General features: G+C 41.9%; 1 protein-coding gene and 1 long non-coding RNA gene across 2 annotated transcripts in view; one reads left to right on the forward strand and one right to left on the reverse strand.

The window, feature by feature from the left end:
• Positions 1–4,192: 4,192 nt before the first annotated feature.
• LOC113566060 lies at positions 4,193–5,215 on the reverse strand. The gene is made up of 4 exons (XR_003408920.1): positions 4,869–5,215; positions 4,600–4,805; positions 4,298–4,371; positions 4,193–4,245 (listed from the first exon to the last, which is right to left on the reverse strand). It is a non-coding gene; the product is annotated as an uncharacterized LOC113566060 (long non-coding RNA).
• Positions 4,216–21,279, forward strand: part of LOC6603546 (protein ROP) — a 30,435-nt gene continuing 13,371 nt past the window's right edge. The window contains exons 1-3 of the mRNA XM_026989968.1: positions 4,216–4,281; positions 20,680–20,859; positions 20,916–21,071. Coding sequence (XP_026845769.1) covers positions 4,254–4,281; positions 20,680–20,859; positions 20,916–21,071 — 364 coding nt within the window. The 5' untranslated portion in view covers positions 4,216–4,253. The remainder of the gene's footprint in view (positions 4,282–20,679; positions 20,860–20,915; positions 21,072–21,279) is intronic.

Consider the following 21,279-nt stretch of genomic DNA (forward strand, 5'->3'; position numbering starts at 1 on the left):
GTTCAGAGCCTTGGATTTGTTTGATTTGATCTTGAGCTCTTCAGAAAGGCACTATTCTTAATATTATGAAGAGCCTTACGAATGGCCTTTTCAGTTTGCTCGTTCGGTATTTTTATTTTCACCGCCGCTGAAGTAATATGGATTAATTAATCAATTATTATGTTTTTTTAAAGTTTTTTTTCCAGGACATTATAAAATTCCTTGAAACTTCCAAGGGAACTCTTCCCCGAAGTTCCAAATAAATTTTACTCCAAAATAATCCTCTCGTGCACCATATTTTTTAAACTTCTTGACATTGATGGGCTCGTCCCCATTACGTTCCCTAATTTGTTAGTCTGATAAAAGAAAATAATGGAAAAAAAAACATTAATTAGCTGCCATGGAAAGATAGGCTACCACTCACAAAGAAATCGGTGCGCTCCGGAGTTATTATCGAGTTGAAATGCTCCAACTCCGTCATCGATTATGTAATTTTCTGCTACTTTTGGCTTTTTTTTTATTTGTAGCTTCACAAGTGCCACCGCCCCCGCAAATTTTTCTATCAAAACGTCGATTTTTTTTTAAATTATTATTTGGACTAACAATTCGCCATTTTCTTCTGAAATATAAACAAAAAAATGCATATTAGTGCACATGGATTTCAAACTTTCGAATCGATAACTTTTCGACAGCCATTTCTTACGTCCTTCGACCAAAATACCACGATTGGTGTTCAAACATGAACATATTATCGTCAATACAATGCCACTTTCGGCCCCTTGCAGAATGTTTAAACATAAATAGATTATTGTACCCACTCATGTAACAACACAGAAATCTAAAGAAATCACATAAAGTAGATAAGTTATGACTGCACTGGTGTAAACAGCGATCTGTAACCCATTAATACGACAACAAAACACAAGTGGAGAAAACACTTAACAAATGCGGTCCTAAAATAAAACTAATGTAAGCATGTACTCAAATAGACACCCTCAGTGAAGTGTATCCTCTGCGTAGGTCTAACGATAATTATAGACTACCAAATTGTACCTCCTACCTCATTGTCAAATCACATATAAGGCTCTGATTTTAAGAATAAAATTTAGTTTGAATTTACAACTCAACTCGCAAATGTCTAGACTTTTCTTTTAAGGTCTTAACAATTGGTATACTTAATTCCATCCGTTGATATCCCAGGCGGTGCGCGTGATCTTTCGGCTCACCAAAATCTCACACACAATTGCACTTCACATGCGAAAGGGTTAATTTGACTTGGCCCAACCCTGTTTGTTTGTCCCTTGTTACCGAATGACTTCGCTAACATCTACAAAAAGGCGTTGAGCGAATTTAAGAGGTTTTATTGCTGGTGGAGTATTTTTTTTTTTTTTAAACATATTTTTTTTTTTTTTTAGTATGATTTGCCAATGGAATTAAAATAACCCTAACTGACTAGACTTACTTATATATATTTTAAAAAGATATAAGTCAAAACCCATGTCAAAAGTCAAAACGCATTCCAGCTGGCAGCGTATTGTGCTGGCGAAGCGCCCGGCAAATGGGCTCATTAAAGCCATAATTGGTCCGGTGGAGATCAACTACAAAGAATGAAGCTTTAGGCTCCTGGCAGGCGTACTGAAGCCCATCCTACTAAGCTGGTCAGGGAAATCGATGTTACCCACTAGGAGGTCATAAATAATGATCTGGGCCGCAATGGTCCTTCGATCCTCAAGGGAGGAAAGATGCACGAGGCGACATCTGCATTCTGGCAAAGGCTGGAGTGCCAATTTCAGACTCTTTCTTTGCAGTCTCTGGATGCGAGAAATTTGAACGACCCCACTGGGATTCCAAACCATTGAAGCGTACTCAATTCTCCAGCGCACAAGGAATGAGTACAGACTTAGCTTCGTATATGGGTCCCTGAACTGGGATGATTTCGCCTAACGATGCCGAACATAGCATAGGCTTTTGGCAATATTAAATTCAAGCGCTCCACAAAAAGAAATTTTGAGTCCAATATGACCCCTATAGAGAGGACGGCCATCTATTCAATATATGCGGCTAACACATTGAGGACACACTTACTAAAAGAAAAAAAGTAAAATTTGCTAAAGTTGGGAGGAAACGACTTAAGTCTGCAACAAAGAGAAACTCTATTCAGGTCGCACTAAAGAAGGAAACTGTCACATAAGGTTTTGAGAGATCGGAAGATTTTAAGATTATCAGCATAAAGCAGATGCTCAGAAGCTTGAATGCTGATACATATGCCGTTGATAAATATTAAGAACAGTAGTGGGCCAAGTGCACTTCCCTGTGGAAGGCCGGAAATAGCGAAGAATGAGTCGGAAAGCTTTGCACTTACCAATACGACATCCTCTCGCAGCTCAAAATTTGATCTAAAACAACTGAGCAGGCAGGAATGAATTCCTAACCGATGTAGCTTGGCTATTAGGGCACAGTGGGAGACTTTGTCAATGGCCTTAGCAAAGTCAGTATACACAACATTTACTTGAGCGTGCATTTCAAACACACGAGTACAGAAATTACAAAAAGCGATAAGATTAGTGCCCGTTGATCTACTCAGCATAAAACCATACTGATTTGGGCTAATGTCGGCCTCCATGAGGAAAATGATCTATCTGCCAATTCGCTCAAGAAGTTTTGAAAAATTTGCTGATTTGGCAATTGGTCCATAATTAGAGATCAATTTTTGGCACCTTTCTTAAAAATTGACGTAATCGTGGCAACGTTCCACTTGCCAGTAAACCGACCTGTTAACAGCGAACTTATGAAGAAAATTATAAGAGGCTCACTGAACGCAGTTGCCATCAAGAATTTTCCTTTCATCAATTGCCTCCAAACTGTACACCAAGTATGCCAATATCGACCAGGGAATAGAGTTTAAGATATCGAAATTATGCCAAGCTTCGTATGGCTCAGAATTGGAGCTAAAAAAAAGGTAAAAAGGTTTGCTATGCCACTATCCGTAACTGAGCTAAAAATGACAACGTCGAAATCTCACGTATCGGTACAATCTAGGTGCTGATTCTGAAGAGAGTGTTCCACTTAAGAACGATCGTCGGGTTTCTGACTCTACCCAAATGTCGAGAGCAGCGACGGCGTAAGTATAGCACACGAAGCCTTGCTATAGCGGTAATTGTTGGAATGATGACGTCAGAAGCGTGCGTACTCGAGAAAGTCCGCCAGCATCGTCGTCTGATCCAGCAGAAACCGAGTGAATATCGCACAAAGTGCATAGTGAAGAAACAATGTTTTGTTGTTGTGTGATTGGAGATCGCCAAAAATGAAACAAAGGGCTGTTGCTCATAGCAAAAAGTAAAAAAAGTGCAAGCAGAATATGTTGTGGAGAAGTGGCGATCATAAAACCAGAGTCGCCGTTTACTGGGGGTTTCTTGAAGTAGATGGATCTGGAGCTCCCGGAGTTGGCGTGGACGTCCGCACAGCTGTACGCAAATTAACTGCTATCAAATAAGCTGCCGGTCTCTGTGCACAAAGCGGGAAACCCTTACCGATACTTCCCAGAATTTGTCATCAAAGCCCACACGAAATAGGGGTTCAGGGGCCCCAAGTTTAAAGCTTACGAATTTCAAAGCAGAATTTCATCACCGCCTCTGGCCCCGTCTTAGTAGAAAATTTACCAATATGAAGGTATTTGTTGCTCTGCATCACACTCAACGGCTCACAGCACGGAGTAACACCAACAAGACGATTAACATGTTTGTTTCGATTCTTCCTCTCTTTCCATCTGACTGTAATGAAGCCCTCCAAATCAGATGGTGGAGCAGCGGCTGATCCCAAGTCAATGACCTCAGTCGAGGTGGCGGCCACTAACCGTGGAGTCATTAAGTCGATCGCCGGCATGGGCTCACTGGAATCCTTCCTTGGAGCAATCGGCTTCACCCGCTCATGATAATTGACCGAAAGTGCAGTCTAAAAATCAGACTAAGATCCCGAGAAAGGGTTTTAGGCAACAGAACATTGTTATTAAATTCATTTTCGAATGCGAGTCATTCGCAACCACACAGTTATCACATCAAAAGCAATTGGTGGAATACCGCCAATGGTAAAAAATATCGATCAGAAAATTTCGTTTATATCGTTTATATATCAGATATATCGCTAAGTAACATCATTTCTAGTTTTCTCAACTCCATTAAAACTATAAATTAGAACCAGCTTAAAAGCATTTGGTGTGCCAAAAATATTTCTGTGTTTTGCAGTACTTGGTTGAATTGCGTTATTGCTCTGTTAAGATGGCATTGAAAGTATTAGTAGGCCAGAGTAAGTGCATACTAACCTTTTAAATTTATGTACCAACATGTGCGACATGTTTGTCGTTCATTGATTTTTCCAAACAAAAATGGTCAGTGACTATCAGTATAGGGAAAAATAAAAATAAATGTTTCATTACCTGCTACCACACCATTACATGTTCACCACACCTAATGGATTAACCATTTCACAACATAATAATCATTTCTTGATTTCACTAACATTACTTTCTTTGAGGAGCATAAGTTCTCAATTTGTAATGAGTCATAAAGCATGTTGTGTATGTGTCGACACTATTGATGTGGTGTTCTCATTTTAAATACGTACATTTGTATGTATGTGAGCCAGTTCATGATTCATGAACGAAAATAATATCGTTCAGAATAAAAAATCACCGTTTTCGCATGGTGGGTTATGTAAGATCAGCGTCAGTATCCAAATCGATATAAAATTGCTTAAGCCTAGTTTTCCGATGGTCTTGTAGCTAACGCAACCGAATTGTTTGTTTCCTGTGATATCAAACTGAAATATAACTGTTCCAACCATCATGAATCATGAAAAAGTATTATAGAAAGAGGAAGAAAAAAAAAATGTACCGTGATCTCTCCCTTCACACACTCTCTCAGACAGGAACAGTAGAAGTAAAGGAATTTTTCTCATGTGACACTAGTCAAATGTTTTTTTGCCAGCTTGGTAAGCTTGTGTTGTAAACCTAGTACTCAGATCGAATAAAATTTTCACCGACTAGAAGTCATACTACATATTTTGCTAGGGGTAAGGGTGTGACCAGGTGTTAATGCACTACGGTTACACTGTTTTGTGTTTATAGTCATATGAAACTAGACTTTGCTAAACTGGAAAGCCAAGCTAACGCATATGTATGTATTTATCTTGCTCTCACTGTATGGTTTTCCTATAAAGATATGTATCTCTGTTTTTTCAGTCTAATGTCATCGCACCACAAAGCTGGTTGTAAACGATGCAGCGACTGCAAATGCAGCATTTATTTCTGTATCGCTTCATGCTTTGTCATTAAATTAGTTGTGCTATCTCGCTTGTGCCAACGTAAGCTAAATGGAGTTGATATTCTGTGCAGCATAGGAATGTTGAGTGAAATGAGATTGTATGCCTCACACGTACACATACTCTCATGCAGCCGTTGTATCGTATACAAACAGCTTAAAAGCTATGTACATATATGTCATTAGTCTGCTAGCTGGCTAGCTGCCAAAACAGAGACGGCCTTATGGGAAAAGCATGCAGTGAGAGCGAGAGTACTTAGTTAGTATTTACTTTCAGCAGTAAATAAACAAATTTTCCAAAATTTTGGTTCCTTATTTAAGTGCGCTTTGGCGATTCTTTTCAGAAATCAAAGGTTTCTGCTCTTCCTCGGCTCTTGAAACCATCCTTGTGAAAAAAATTGGCAATTGTTTTTGGGTGCACAACTCCTGACTCCTGAAAACATTTCGATGTGTTCCGCCAATTTTGGTGCACCTATTTTCGGGATTTTATTAACTTCCTTGAGAATGCTTCTCTAGCCGCGACTCGATATCTTCTTTGGCCTTCCTGATCTCTTTATTTTCCGTGGTATTTTTATACCCGATACTCAAAATGAGTATTGGGGTATATTAGATTTGTGAATTTGAAAATGTATGTGTGAAACGTTTAGAAGGAATCGTTTCCGACCCTATAGATTAGGTAGGTTAGGTTAAGGCAGTAGCCGGGAGGGGGAGATAAAGAAACCACCGCCACCCCAAGCTCACTTGGACCTATAAGACGTCCATTGTGTTGCCGCATGGGCATGTGCCCCTTCTCGTTGCCTGAAACCATGAGAGCAGACTACTGCAGGTTAAGAGCAGTCCCATCCGGAGGCTTGGACAAGGTCCCAGGTTTTGTTTCGGACAGGTCCGTAATGTCCGGCTCCAAGAATACGAAGACGACGATTTCCAAGGGCCGGGCAGTCACAGAAGAAGTGGGGGACCGATTCCTTCTCTTCCTCGTCGCGACAACTTCTGCAGAAGTCGTTATGAGGGATTGACAGTCTAGAGGCATGAGTGCCGATCTGCCAGTGTCCCGTAATGGCTCGAGTAACTGCAGAGCACTGTGCTCTGCTGAGTCTATACAGCTCTGCTGAGCGCTTCTTCGATCGATATATCAATCTTGAGACTTTACAGGAGACGGTTTGCTGCCATCTCCTATTGGCACTTTGCTCGAACAATTCGTGCGTTAGGAGCCTGCACGTAGCTAAGGGCATCGCTACCTGCTCCCTCTCCGATAGGAGAGGGATCGTAGTACCCTATCTGGCTAGCTCGTCGGCGGCGTCGTTCCCCTCGATGTCCCTGTGGCCGGGGACCCATATAAGGAAGAGATCTAACTGCTCTGCGATCTCGTGCAGAGACCTGCGGCAGTCATTTACAGTCGCTGAGTTCGACGATATTGAGCCTAGAGCTTTAATAGCTGCTTGGCTGTCCGAGAAGACGCACACTAAGTGCGTGTCTAGAAGTAGTTTGGAGACGATAGAAATGGCCTCCTTGATCGCTACAACCTCCGCTTGGAACACACTACTGTGATCCGGGAGCCGGAGGCAATCACAGATGTTCAGCTCGCTGCAGTACATTCCGCCTCCCACGCGGCCGTCTAACTTTGAGCCATCAGTGTAGAAGTGAACCGCATTTGCAGGTCCTGGTTCGCCCATCTCCCAGTCCTCCCTAGCTGGGATAGATACCTGGAAAGGCGTCGAGAGGTGATCACTGATACAGTGATCTGTCCTCTCTGGTAATTGCGGGAATCTCATCAGGATTCCCGGGTGCCCAACCTCGGATGCTTTTCCGACCCCATAAAGTATATATGTATATTCTTGATCAGCATCAATAGCCGTCCGTCCGTCCTTCCGTCTGTCCGTCCATCTGTCTGTCCGTCCCTATTAGCGCCTAGTGCTCAAAGACTAAGAGCTAGAGCAACGACATTTTATATTCGGACTTCTGTGATATGTCACTGTTACAAGAATATTTCAAAACTTTGCCCCGCCCACTTCCGCCCCCACACAAAAGACTAAAATCTGTGGCATCCACAATTTTAAACATACGAGAAAACCAAAATCGTAGAGAATGATCATATGTTTCAGACAGCAGAATCTGATTTGGATCGTATCATTATTATAGCGAGCATCAACAAAACAATTTAGTTTTTTTGTCGTGTCGTTTAATATTAGCGGCGTCTGCCGGAGGAGAGCCAGACTGACTAAGTATCGGGTATAAATGTAGAGTTTCGGTCTCCACAGCAACTCACAACGTTTTTTTATGGACGTTGACATGCAATGACTGCATCTATCAAGAGGCGATGCAATTACTGCACCGTCAAGTGGCCCGTGTGACACCAGCAGAAGGCTGTTACGCGCGGATCCCAGGCAAAACGCAGCCCTCCTCCCGCCCAACCGACCGAGGGGCGCTGCCGCATGACGCGCGGTGCGTAGCCGAACCAAACGCGAGCATGCAGAAAGATAGATATTAGACTAACATTCGAGGAAAATTAGCACGAAACTTACCAAGAAACTAAGCATGCAATCAAAATACAAATACCACTACAGTTACTAATTAATAGAAAGGTGTGTAAGGATTAATAATTTAATAAGAGGAAGAGAATTATTGTTGGATATAATATGGTAGAGGGAATTATAATCCGAGCATAAGACCCTAAACGGTTCATGCAAGGAATAATTCTATCTACAAAGTGGAAGGAACAACGGTATAAAATTTCTAGTCAGTCTAATAGGAATCGTGAAGTTTATGCGGCTCAACAGATCAGGGCTGTCTATGTCACCCCTGATCAAGTTTACTAATAATAGTCTACTAGAGTAAGATGGGAGTCTTACACCCGCATCCCAGTTAAGGCCCCGCAGAGCAAAGAGTAAAAAGTTTTTCTGTACTGATTCCATACGGTCCTGGTGTACTTTGTACTGAGGGCACCATACACAGGAGCCGTATTCTAAGATCGGACGAACAAGCGAGGTATAGAGAGTCTTTGTTATATAGGGGTCGTCAAATTCCTTTGACCACCTCTTTATAAACCCAAGCACGCCCATGGCCCTATTTACCATGGTAGAAATGTGTTCGGAAAACTTTAACTTGGGATCTAACATAACATCCAGATCATCCACCAGGGTAATTCTCTCAAGAGAACCCCCAAATAGGGTGTAGGGAGCCAACAAAGGGTTAGAACGATGAAATGTCATAGCTTTGCATTTCGAGGCATTAAGGTGTAACAAGTTTGCACAACACCATGACTGAAAGCTATTGAGATCGGATTGCAAGCGAGAATGAAATGAAATGTCCTTGTACTGGACACAGAGTTTAACATCATCCGCATACATAAGTACTCGAGAGTATGTTAATACTGAAGGCAAGTCATTAATAAAGAGTGTGAAGAGTAAGGGGCCTAGATGGCTGCCCTGTGGTACTCCCGAAGAAACCTTTACTGGTAAAGAGAGGGAGTTTTTGAAGAGGACTCTTTGAGACCTAGAACAAAGATAGCTAGAAATCCATCTCAGGAGGTTGGGCGGAAACCCTAAAAGGTCAAGTTTATGCGCTAAATGGGAATGGTTTACAGAGTCGAATGCTTTACTAAAGTCGGTGTAAATAACATCCGTCTGTAAGTTACATTGAAAGCCTTTAATAATGAAAGAGGTAAACTCTAACAAGTTCGTGGTGGTTGATCGTCGCCTTATAAATCCATGCTGAGTTGGAGATATAAGTGACTTGCAGAGATGTTGCAAGTGCGGAGTTAAAACCTTCTCAAGCAATTTGGGAATAGCGGATAACTTTGCTATACCTCTATAATTTTTGGCATCAGACTTGCTACCTTTTTTATGGAGAGGAATTATAAACGATTCCTTCCAGATTGGGGGGAAGCAAGAGGAATCAATGGACAGGGTGAATAGTTTAAGCAATGGTCCACACAGAGCCTCGGCGCAATACCTGAGTACACAACCTGGAACCCCGTCTGGACCCGGTGAAAACACCGGCTTAACTAGTCGAAGATCTTGAAGTGGGGAATATTCATTTAACAAGGGACTGAAAATGCCGTTCGACCTCGGTAATCCGTATGGGTACGGTTGACCAGAGTAGCGTTCCTCAGAATAGGTGGTTTGGAAAAACTGGGCAAAAAGATCGGCAATTGCCTGATCATTATTTGCCGACGTATTACAAAATGATAGCGAGGATGGGTGTGCGGACGTTCTACGATTACTGTTTACGAAGCAGTAAAACTGTTTAGGGTCCTGAGAAAAACGTATCCTGCAACGAGATGGGTAGTTCTTATAGCATTGAGCATTAAGAACTGAAAAGTTTGACCGAGCTATTACATAACGAGTGTGAGAAGTAGGAGAACCCACTTCTTGAAATTTTTTATAAAGTCTTGATTTTAAGTTTTTTAGACTGGATAACTCTTTGGTAAACCAAGGGGGTTTTCCAGATCTAATCGGACAAGAAAGCGGGACACAAGAATCAAAAAATGTGCCAAGAGCATTGTAAAAAATGTTTGTGCCTTTTGTGACATCAGTGCACAATTACAAAGCGGACCAATCAAAATCCCTAATAAGGTTTTAAGCTTCGCAAACTCGGCTTTACGAAAGCAGCGGACACGTTCAGGTAGTCTACTCGACCGATCCAATACAGTTGGTCCTATGTCTAGCGACACCTCGAAAGTAGGGTGGTAGGCGTCTTCAGGTATAGTGAGCGGAAGGGCTCGGGTTAACAACACTATGGTCGGATCCGATACAAAGCATAGATCAAGCAATCGACCCAAGGAATTTTTCACATGATTGACTTGAGACAGGGACAGGTCAAGCAAGCCGTCAACAAAGTCATGTCGTGACATGGGCACTAGGATACTAGACTCGTTTACCGAAGACCAAACAGTTCCTGGCAAGTTGAAGTCACCAAGAACTATCATACGATCTTTATCAGATAGCGAGGAAGCAACAGCGGTTAAAGCGGACAAGTGCTGCTCATAAATTGAAATATCCGAAGAAGGTGGGATATACGAGCAAGTAATGAATATAGCGAAAGCGGGAAGAATCAGTTTTACACACAGGAATTCCAGTTCCTGTTGAACTTGGACTGTGAAGTGTTCTGACGTGAAGTAAGAGTCCACTGCAATTAGAACCCCTCCTGCACGTCGAGACGAACGGTCCTTTCTAAAAGTTGTGTACCGACCTGCCAAAACCTCGGAACTAAGAATGTCCGGCTTTAACCAGGTTTCAGTAAACACAATAACGTGGGAAGCAAATGCAACACTATCCCGGAAAAGAATGCTGAGCTTACTACGCATTACATCTGATAGGTTACTAAAAGAGAAGTTAGTTTTTTGGAAAGGTTGGAGCAAGACGGGAAGCTGAGGAAGAGGAAGTTGAGGTTGAGGGTGGCACGCTGGAAAGATTTGGAAGCGATATGGGGGGCCTATTCTTCTTCTTAGCCTTAAACTCCTTTACCACCAAATGCTCCGGCCAAAATTTGGTGGAGCAAATGGTGTCAAATTGAGTTGGGGAGATGCTTATCTTAAACGACGCTATCTCCCTGGCATAAGATAAGTTAAATTTCTCCACCTTTAAACCCACGGCTTTTATTTTGCTTTGAATGAAAGCAGTTACATCATTAGATGTGAGGTCAGGTCGCCCTCGTTTTTTTGTGGGTCTGTGTAGTTCTTGATAAATGTTTTTCCTCAACGTCTCTCTTAAGAATCAACTAAGTTATTTTTTGAGGAAATATGAAATATGTATGCATGGGAGAATGTGGGTTAAGAAAAAAAAAGTGTGCAGTTTCTTTTCGGCACATTCCTTATTGGCGCTGCAAATGCAGAGTGAAAATTATGAAAGGCATTAAAAAGTTTTCATTTTGTCCCACAGTGTGATTAATGAAATTTGTAATTATAGAAAAAACTAAAGGCACAACTACAGGTATTGATATCGGGGATGAAAATCAACGTTTTGCTCAGACATGCTTGGCACTATTAATTATCTGATACATTATGTACTATTCTATTCCATGTCGATTTTTATACACGGTACTCAAAAAGTTATATTAGGTTAAATTATATTATTTGAAAGTTATATTAATTTCTTGTAGATGTATGTATTTAACAGCCTGAAGGAATCGTTTTCGATCTCAAAATATATATACATATGTACATATGGCCATTTCCATTCTGGCGTTACCATACAAAATTAAAAAAAAAATAAATAAATAAATAAAATGTCGAATTAACAAACAAAAAATACAAATATTTTCGTTGAATAGTAATTGGGTGGACAACAAAATTACAAAAATCGATTTTAAAGATATAAGCGGAAAGACCTAACGTTACGTCACATAAAAACATACATAGGGCCACATTTGCGAAGACCACCCACTAGAGAAGTCACAAATGCATGAGATTTCAGAATGCGGCGTTTTTTTGTCGCTGACTGTAGAGGACTACTGTGGTCCTCGTTACCTTATCCTCTGACCAACCTGTTGGCGTCGCCACTAAGACCAGGACCTCCTTGACCTCGCCACCGTCTTCGTGTAGAAGGCTGCCGAGCGAGCGTCCTGACAATGGCTTTCACCTAGCCTTGATGCCACCCGGCATCCTCACATTTGTGCGGTATCCCGCCGTTCTCTTCTAGCTAATGCAAGAATCGATCCTGGAGATCTTTCTCTACCACATGGCATTTTTCTCGATGGATCTGACCATCCCTTACGGAGATTAAAGTCTTGCCAATCGCCATCTTGGCCGCCTGATGGCATTATCAGGGGTTCCCCGGGGCCCATGCGCTTTTTTTGGACATTGCAATGACTTCAACATCAACATAATATACCAAATTATTTGTAAGCTGGCTAAAACTTTTCACCAGTAAAGGTTTCTTCGGGCAGCCATCTAGGCCCCTTACTCTTCAAACTCTTTATTCATGACTTGCCTTCGGTATTAACATACTCTCGAGTTCTTATGTATGCGGATGATGTTAAAGTCTGTGTCCAGTATAAGGAAATTTCATTTCATTCTCGCTTGCAATCCGATCTCAATAACTTTTAGTCATGGTGTTGTGCAAACTTGTTGCACCTTAATGCCTCGAAATGCAAAGTAATGACATTTCATCGTTTTAGACCCTTGTTGGCTCCCTACACCCTATGTGGCGGTTCTCTTTAGAGAATCACCCTGGTGAATGATCTTGGTGCTATATTAGACGCCAAGCTAAAGTTTTCTGAACACATTTCGACAATGGTAAATATGGCCATGGGCGTACTTCGGTTTATAAAGAGGTGGTCAAAAGAATTTGACGACCCCTATATAACAAAGACTCTCTATATCTCGCTAGTTCGTCCGATCTTAGAATATGGATATAGAATCAGTACAGAAATATCTTTTACTCTTTGCTCTGCGGGGCCTTAACTGGGATGCGGGTGTGAGACTCCCATCTTACTCTAGTTGCTATTAGTAAACCTCCCATCCTTAGTTAACCGGAGGAAAATGGTATCCACCACTAATTCTCTTCCTCTTATTAAATTACTAATCCTCACAAACCTTTCTAGTAATTAGTAATTTTAGTGGTATTTGTATTTGTATTTTGACTGCATGCTTGGGATTTTAGTAAGTGTAGTACTAATTTTCCTCGCATAGTAGTCTAAGAGCTATCGTTCTTGCATGTTCACATTCGGTACGGCTACGCGCCGCGCGTCAGCCTTCTGCGCGTGTCACACGGGCCACTTGACGGTGCATTAATTGCATCGCTTCTTGAAAGATGCAGTCATTGCATGTAAACGTCCAAGTATAAAACGAGGGTGAACGTTGTGAGTTTCTGCTGCGTAGCCACTGCAAATTGATTTGTTACTTTTGGCTATACAAATTATCCGATCTGATTCGGATTCGGCAATATTCGGCAATCTGATAGATATGGCCATTCTCTATGATTGTGCGTTTTTAATTTTCTCCTACCTTCAAAATTGTGGTTGCCGCAGATTTTCGTCTTTTGTGTGTGCGGAGGGGGGTGGGGCAAAATTTTGAAACACACTTGTAACAGTGAGCAAAAATAAATACACTTGTAACAGTGAGCAAAAATGAATACACTTGTAACAGTGAGTTCTGCAGTGAAAAATTAAAAATAGTTTTGCAACAGTGGGAGCTATACAGTCATTTCTAATAGTCCCTGAGATCTGTGGATGCCTCAGACTTTCGTCCTTTGCGGGGCGGAAGTGGGTGGGGCGAAGATTGGAAATAAACTTGTGCAGGTTCGATATCATAGAGATCTCTGAGATCTAGCCGCTAATGTTTTGCGCTAAGCAAAGCCTGCTATGCTACGTGTGTGTTAGAGAGAGACAGGGCGAGAAAAAATGAAATTTTTTTCTTCATTTTAGCTATAATAATGATACGATCCAATTCAGATTCTGCAGTCTAAAAGATATGGTCATTCTTTACGATTCTGCGATTTTTGTTTTCTCGGATCTTTAAAATTGTGGATGCCACAGATTTTCGTCTTTTGTGTGGGGGCGGAAGTGGACGGGGCGAAGTTTTGAAATATACTTGTAACAGTGACATATCACAGAAGTCCGGATACAAAACGTCGTTGCTCTAGCTTTTATAGTCTTTGACCACTAGGCGTTCATAGGGACGAACCTGGAAGGAAGGACCTGGAGAAGCGAGTCGCGCGCACGTGGAGGAGGCGGAAGATGCCTGAGTAAGAGGAATGCAACTCTTGGATGGTTATGGTACGGCACTAAGCGGTTGACTCCGCAAAGGTACAAGGGAGGGGTAGACTACGGGAAGGGGGAGCCCAGTTTTGTGGATTCCACTACGCCACTGGGTCCCCAGGAGAAGAGGAAGGGTATTGAGTATGTACTCTTTTAATAATTAATGGAGTTAAACTTATGCTCCTGAAGCTTTTGCAGCCTACAGGGCATTGAATTAGCAAAGTTTTGTAGTGTTTCTATCCTGTTCCATTCTGCAACTATCGCCTGTTTTAATTGCTTCAATGTATCGCTCTGCCTTGTACAGGCATAGACTTTTGCTGCAAGGATTCCCCACATATCCTCAATTGGATTTAAGTCCGGACTCATTGAAACCCACTTAATCAACGGTTTATTGTGGGTCTCAAAATAGTCCATTGCGGCCCGGGAAACATGAATTGGCGCATTATCCTGCTGAAATGTCTATTGATCACCATGGAAATGCTCAGCAAATGAAAAAGGTTCACTATATATCAATTCTATCTATGCTTGAGCATTCATCCGGCCGGATATTAAACATATTGGAGACCTCCCTTTAGCACTAAAGGCAGCCCATATCATTAGCGATCCATCACCATGGTTTGGCTTGTAGCAATTTGCCCGTGGATGACGCGGGTCTCTCCAATATTTATGATCGACATCTGAACCGTGTAAACTAATTTTTTTTTCATCACTAAAAATTAAATTTTCTAATTCGGGGTCCCAAGACTTGTGTTTTTCAAAAATGACATGCGCGCATCATTATGATGTTTAGTGTAGAGGAGTTTGGACACTTTCTTTTGATATGTCAGGTTAAAATTCTCGTTCAAAATTTGGCTCACACGTTGCCTGGGGATTGTTAACCCGAGTTCTGCCTTGATTTTGTTGCAGCTCATTAAGTCTTCAGTTGCAAACTGCCCCAAGTGCCGTTTTGTCAATTCTATTATGGTGGATACTGGGCCAAGTCGACGATTTATGCGGTAACCGTCTGGATCTATGTAAATTTTTGAAATAGTATTTCGATGTCGATACATTAGCGGAGCTATTCGACCAGTTTTTATGCCGGCTAATTTCATTCTCTTGATCCCTCCCTGTTCTTCCTCAGAAAATGATTTACCATGTGGCATTTTTAACTAAAATGCAATTTTTTTTAAATTTTTATTGCTTTGAAGCAATAATGAGTGCTTACGTACAGAATCAATCAGCTTGTCACTTTTACTGAAAAGATGCTAACACTGCGACTCTCAAAACATGAATAAACATGATTGCACATATATCTATTTTCTACGTAGAGCGCGAGCTTGATCTCTTATTTAAGCTAATGGTACCACAAATGGAGTTCAAAGAAGACGAAAATTTTTCATAACTGAGCACAACAATAAGAGATAAGAACTGCATAGTCAAACCAAACAAGCATCTATTACTTTTTGAGAAAAATTGAAAATAATTTTTGCACATATAGCCATTTCACTAAGGTACTATTGTACTTGAATATGTGTAGATTTTGATTTGCGTGAAGTAAAAATATATGAAGGGCCCCTCCCAGCACCCGCGAGACATATCCTGTTGGTTTCGTTTATTGTGAATATTGATATAACAAGGCGAACATTGTGAGTTTATCTAAATTTATACCACGTTCGGCAATCTGTAAGATATGGTCATTCTCTATGATTGTGCGTTTTATTTTTCTCGCATCTGCAATATTGTGGACGGAAATTGGTGGGGTTTTGAGATGATTTTGAGTTATACGTTTTATAGTGAGATCAAACAGTAGTGTGGATACCAAATTTGATTACTTTAGCCTTAATAGTCTCTGAGATTTGTGGATACCCTCAGATTTTCGTCCTTTGTGGGGGCGGAAGGGCGTGTGGAAATTTTGATTGCTCTAGACCTGTGTGTTAGCGAGAGAGAATGAAATTGTTTTCTTGATTCTAGCTATAATAATTATACGATCCAATTCAGATTCTGCAGTCTAGAAGATATGGTAATTTTCTACGATTCTGCCATTTTTGTTTTTTTGTATCTTTAAAATTGTAAATGCCACAGATTTTCGTCTCTTGTGTGGGGCGGAAGTGGACGGGGCGAAGTTTTGATTTATAGTCTTTGAGCACTAGGCGCTCATAGGGACGGACAGACAGACAGGACTTAATCGACTCGGCTAACGATGCTGTATTCTATTGATACTTTATACATTATGAGGTCGGAAACGCTTGCTTCTGGACGTTACACACATCCACTTTCACCACAAATCGTTAATTGATTCTATTTTTCAAGGCGAGTTTTATTTTGCATATGGTTTTATACCATATACCAAAACATAGACTACAAAAAAAAAAACGGGAAAACCGTTAAACAAAAATATTTTGGTAGCCGTCGCTATTTAAAGTAAATTTAGAACCAAGAAATTGGAAAAAAAATTGTATGCTTGTTAAAAATTTTAAAAATTGTACTTTTGCATCTTCAATGGGGTTGCACAGTGACAATAATTAATCTTAATATCTTTTTGGTATAACTTGACTGTGTATTCATTTGAAGTAAGCAAACAATTTTTTTTTTAATTAAAAAAAAAATATATATATATATATATATATATAATCCGAAACATCGAAAATTCTTAATGGCCAGCAATTAAGAAATTTACAAGGGGAGCGGAGCGCATTTCGGCCGGTGGAGTTCAATGCTATTGACAGTGTTCGGGCCAGCCGCCGAAGAATAACCGTAAATGTTTATAGATATTGTTATTGTATGTGCAGAGTGAGCCGCCTATGGTTTGCAAGCGTTGACGTTCTGCAGAGCTGCTGCGCTCTCCCGCTAAAAGGGCTTTCTGACGCCGCCACTTCGGCAATTACCTTGCTGTGCCGCCGCCACTTCGGCAATCACTTTTGAACTGCCGCCGTCGTCTTTTAGTTCCATACTAACCCCTCTGCGCATCGGTTGCATATCAACCTCTTACCTATCTGGCCCTAGCAAGCAATCGGCTTCAGCTCAGCCATAATATTTAGGTAAATGTTATAAAGATTAACCAAGTCGCTTTTTTATTGTGGAAACAAATATGTGCCAAAGAAGCTAGGCATCTCAAACAATGGTGACCCCCCGACGTGATATAAAAACATCACTTAATCTCGTTCCGTTTAAAAAACTTATTAATTGCGTAATATTTTGTTGTTGGGTAGTTTAACTACCAACAAATATATTGTGGTTAAAAAACAGTTTAAAGTGCAAGTTCAGTGAGAGTGCTGCTGGAATATTTATATACAAATTCCGGTACTTTAAGCGTCGAAACTCTCATTCTCTGCGCAGCTGCAGCCGCGGTTCTTGACTTTTCGTGTCTTGCATTCTCGCTCTCGCGTCTATACATCGTCGCTTAAGCGGTATTTCATTTTCCGTTGTTGTGTCGAATTGCACAACGGTTAACATGGACAACGATCCGAATACAGGCGCGGGTGGAAATATTGTGGTGGCTGATTCCAGACTGAGTCTGTATAAGCGTAAAAGTCAGTCATTATATGATCGATTGCACAGGCTTGGCGAATCCTTCGCGGGGATCACACGCCGCTGCCCATTCTACGACTCTGCCAAGCCATTCCGGACATATTACCATCATCATGGCTCACAAGCAGCGACTTCCTGAGCTGAAGGTGCCTTAGTTTTCTGAACCGAGTTTTCGGATTTTATGGCAATTTTCAATTCAGTGACATCGAGAAATTCCAGCCCCTTCGCTCTTGCCTCGCCGATGCGGCTTTGGATCCGGTTCGATCGTTGGAGCTCTCCAGTGCCAATTATCGTGCGGCTCTGGATATACTCAATAAAACCTCTAATAACAAAAGACTTGTTTTCCAGGCACACATCAAGAAGATTCTTGGGATAAAGAGGGTAGACTCGCCTTCTGCTAAAAGGCTTCGGGAGTTTTCGGATGCAGTCAATTTACACATGCGAGCGTTGCAGACATTGGGAACTGCTGAGGAGATTTCAGGATTCATGGTCATCAACATGCTGCTGCAGAAATTGGATTCGAAGACGCAAACCAAATGGGAGGAGCACACATCGTCGGATGCTATACGTACCGCAGAGGAATTCTTCGAATTCTTGCAGCAACGCTGCCAGAAAATGGAGCGATTGGAATATGCTACAGCGACACACGCTAGTAGCGATCAGGTGGGAAAAAACCATTCCTATACGCAGGTTAAGAAAACGTTTGTAGCTTCCAACTCTTCCGCCGACCCGTCTGTATGCGTCTTTTGCCACTCAGCGGGCCATGGAATATACTCGTGCAAGATATTCGGAAATCTCTCACCGTTGCTGCGCCACAAAGAAGTGAAGAAGCTTTCCCTATGCTTCAATTGCCTAAAACCGGGACACCGGACCCGCGCATGCAATAGTGGAAAATGTCGAGTATGCGGCGGTAGGCATCATAGTTTGTTGCACATCGATAGTATACAGCCCACAACACAAAGCTGCCCAGGTATTACTCCTCCCGATCTGGCCGTTCAACCGGACACTCTTTCCGTTGCTCGAAATTCTGCTAGCAACTCGTCTCTACCTTCGTCTACCTCTCTTGCTGCCCAAGGTCTTCACTCTGATGTCGTGCTTCTGGCTACAGCCGTGGTTCTCGTGAAGAATCGGTCTGGCGTTTTAGTTCCTTAGATTCAGGATCGCAGCTGCATCTCGTGACATCCAGGTTCGCTCAGCAGCTTCAGCTTGGGAGAACTCAATCGTCTGCACTTGTGTCTGGGCTGGGCGATACCAGCGTTTCTACTGAGGGATCCACCATAAGCATTTTTATGCATTCTCGCACCTCTGCTTACACAACTACGCTTACTGCTCTCATCGCCCCCACGATTACCGATTCTCAACCAAGTATGACAGTAAATGTATCCGATTGGAGTATTCCATCTAACATTCAGCTCGCTGATCCTGCATTTTTGATCTCCTCTGCGTAGGGCAAATCAAACTCACCGATGGCCTGCCTCTTCTGCAGAAGACCCGGCTTGGGTGGATCGTATCTGGCGGTGGACAGAAGGTATCAAGCTCGGCGCTTTTGGCCACACACAATTTTCCAGATTCGATAGCTGCAAGGTTGGATAAAACTCTTCGTATGTTTTGGGAAGTCGAGAATTGTGTGGACGTTGGGTTGAATACCAGAGAAGAAGACGATTGTGAAGCACATTTCGTAAGCCACCTATCACGGTTGCCATCCGGGGAGTATGCAGTTCGTCTGCCACTAAATAACAATACTGATCGTTTAGGAGAATCTTATGCTCAGGCTTATCGACGGTTCATCAGTCTGGAGCGAAAACTGGAGCGTAATCCTACACTCAAGGAGCGGTATTCCGCCTTTATGAGGGAGTACATTGATTTGCATCATATATACCAAGTCAACCCTGATTCCCGTAGCCTCTGAAAATATTTCTTGCCTCATCACTGTGTCCTAAAGGAGGACAGTACGACGACAAAACTCCGTGTCGTTTTCGATGGATCCGCAGCTTCATCAACTGGATATTCTCTAAATGATGTGATGATGACAGGCCGTGTTATTCAGCCTGCATTGTTTAACATATTGATTCGCTTTCGAACATATCCAGTCGCTCTCACTGGGGATATTTGTAAAATGTTCCGCTGCGTACGAGTGTCTCCACCCGACAATTTGTATCAGTGCATCCTATGGCGAGATTCCATCGAGTCCGAGGTTCAAGTCTACACATTAGACACCGTCACATACGGGACGAGGGCTGCATCATTTTTAGCGGTCCGCGCAATGCACCAGCTGGCCATCGACGAGGGTGAGTCCTACCCTCTTGGCTCAGCTGCTCTGCGGCAGGAGTTTTACGGGATGACTTTATTTCGGGCGGTAATTCGGTCGCACAGGTCATGGACAAGATGCACCAAACATCAGCTTTACTGTCCCGTGGTAATTTTAGACTTAGGAAATGGTGCTCCAGTCACCAGGAAGTACTTGAGGGAACCCCTGAAGATGACATAGAGAAGTTCCTAAAGTTTAATGATGGAAGCGACATAGCCAAAACTCTCGGCTTAGCGTGGGACCCTGCTTCGGATCAGCTGCTTTTTGCCTTGTCCGCACTGGACACAAACTCAAAGCCATCAAAGCGGTCGGTTTTATCTACGATTGCGCGGTTCTACGACCCTCTTGGATTGATAAATACAGTCATTGTCAGGTGCAAAATCTTCCTTCAGAAGCTTTGAAGAGAAAATTTGGATTGGGATGATGGTATACTCCAATACCGTAAATTTTAATAGATATTGTTATTGTATGAACAGAGTGAGCCGCATATGGTTTGCAACCGTTTACGTTCTGCAGAGCTGCTGCGCTCTCCCGCTAAAGGGGCTCTCTGCCGCCGTCGTCTTTTAGTTCCATGCTAACCCCTCTTCGCATCGGTTACGTACCTCTATCTGGACCTAGCAAGCAATCGGCTTCAGCTCAGCCACAAAAATCAAATAAATGTTATAAAGAATCAAACCAATTCTCTTATTTAATTTGGAAACTAATAGGTGCCTAAAAAGCTTTGCATCTCAAACAGATAAGTATATATAAGGTATACCAAATAATGTGGACAGTCCCCGACTAGCTAGTAGTCTATTAGGTCATATACTCAAACTATTATTATTATTATGCTATAAAATGAAATGTATTTCTTTATTTTGCATGAAACCTTAGAAATCATGAACGAGGTGGTCAAGTACAAACCGCCACCACCGAAGAAACATGGTGCTCCATTGGCTGTCAAAAATGGAGCTGGTGGCATGGAATGGCGGGTGTTGGTGGTGGATAAGCTGGGCATGCGAATGGTTTCCGCCTGCACCAAGATGCATGAGATTAGTGCTGAGGGTATTACTTGTAAGTGTTTTTTTTTTTACTTACTTACAAAAATGACTTACATATATTATTCGTAGTGGTAGAGGACATCAACAAGAAACGTGAGCCATTACCCACCATGGATGCGATATATTTAATTACCCCATCGGATGATTCTGTTCGTGCATTGATACGGGATTTTGAGAATCCTGCGCGCCCCATGTACCGCTTTGCGCATGTGTTCTTCACCGAGGGTATGATTCAAGTCGCCAGTTATTATTGTTCTTGTGTATTTGGGATCCATTTTTTTTTTATAATTGTTTTGATTTTTATTATTTTCATGAAATCTAACCACATTACTGAATAGCCATTCCTACCAGAGCACTCGATATGCTGAAAGCACACAAAGGTATTTGTCGTCGTTATGTCCGTACCTGCAAAGAAATCAATATTGCATTTCTA

Source organism: Drosophila persimilis, unplaced genomic scaffold (genome assembly GCF_003286085.1).
Source record: "Drosophila persimilis strain 14011-0111.01,24,50 unplaced genomic scaffold, DperRS2 tig00000477-arrow-pilon, whole genome shotgun sequence".
Classification (NCBI taxonomy): Eukaryota; Metazoa; Arthropoda; class Insecta; order Diptera; family Drosophilidae; genus Drosophila; species Drosophila persimilis.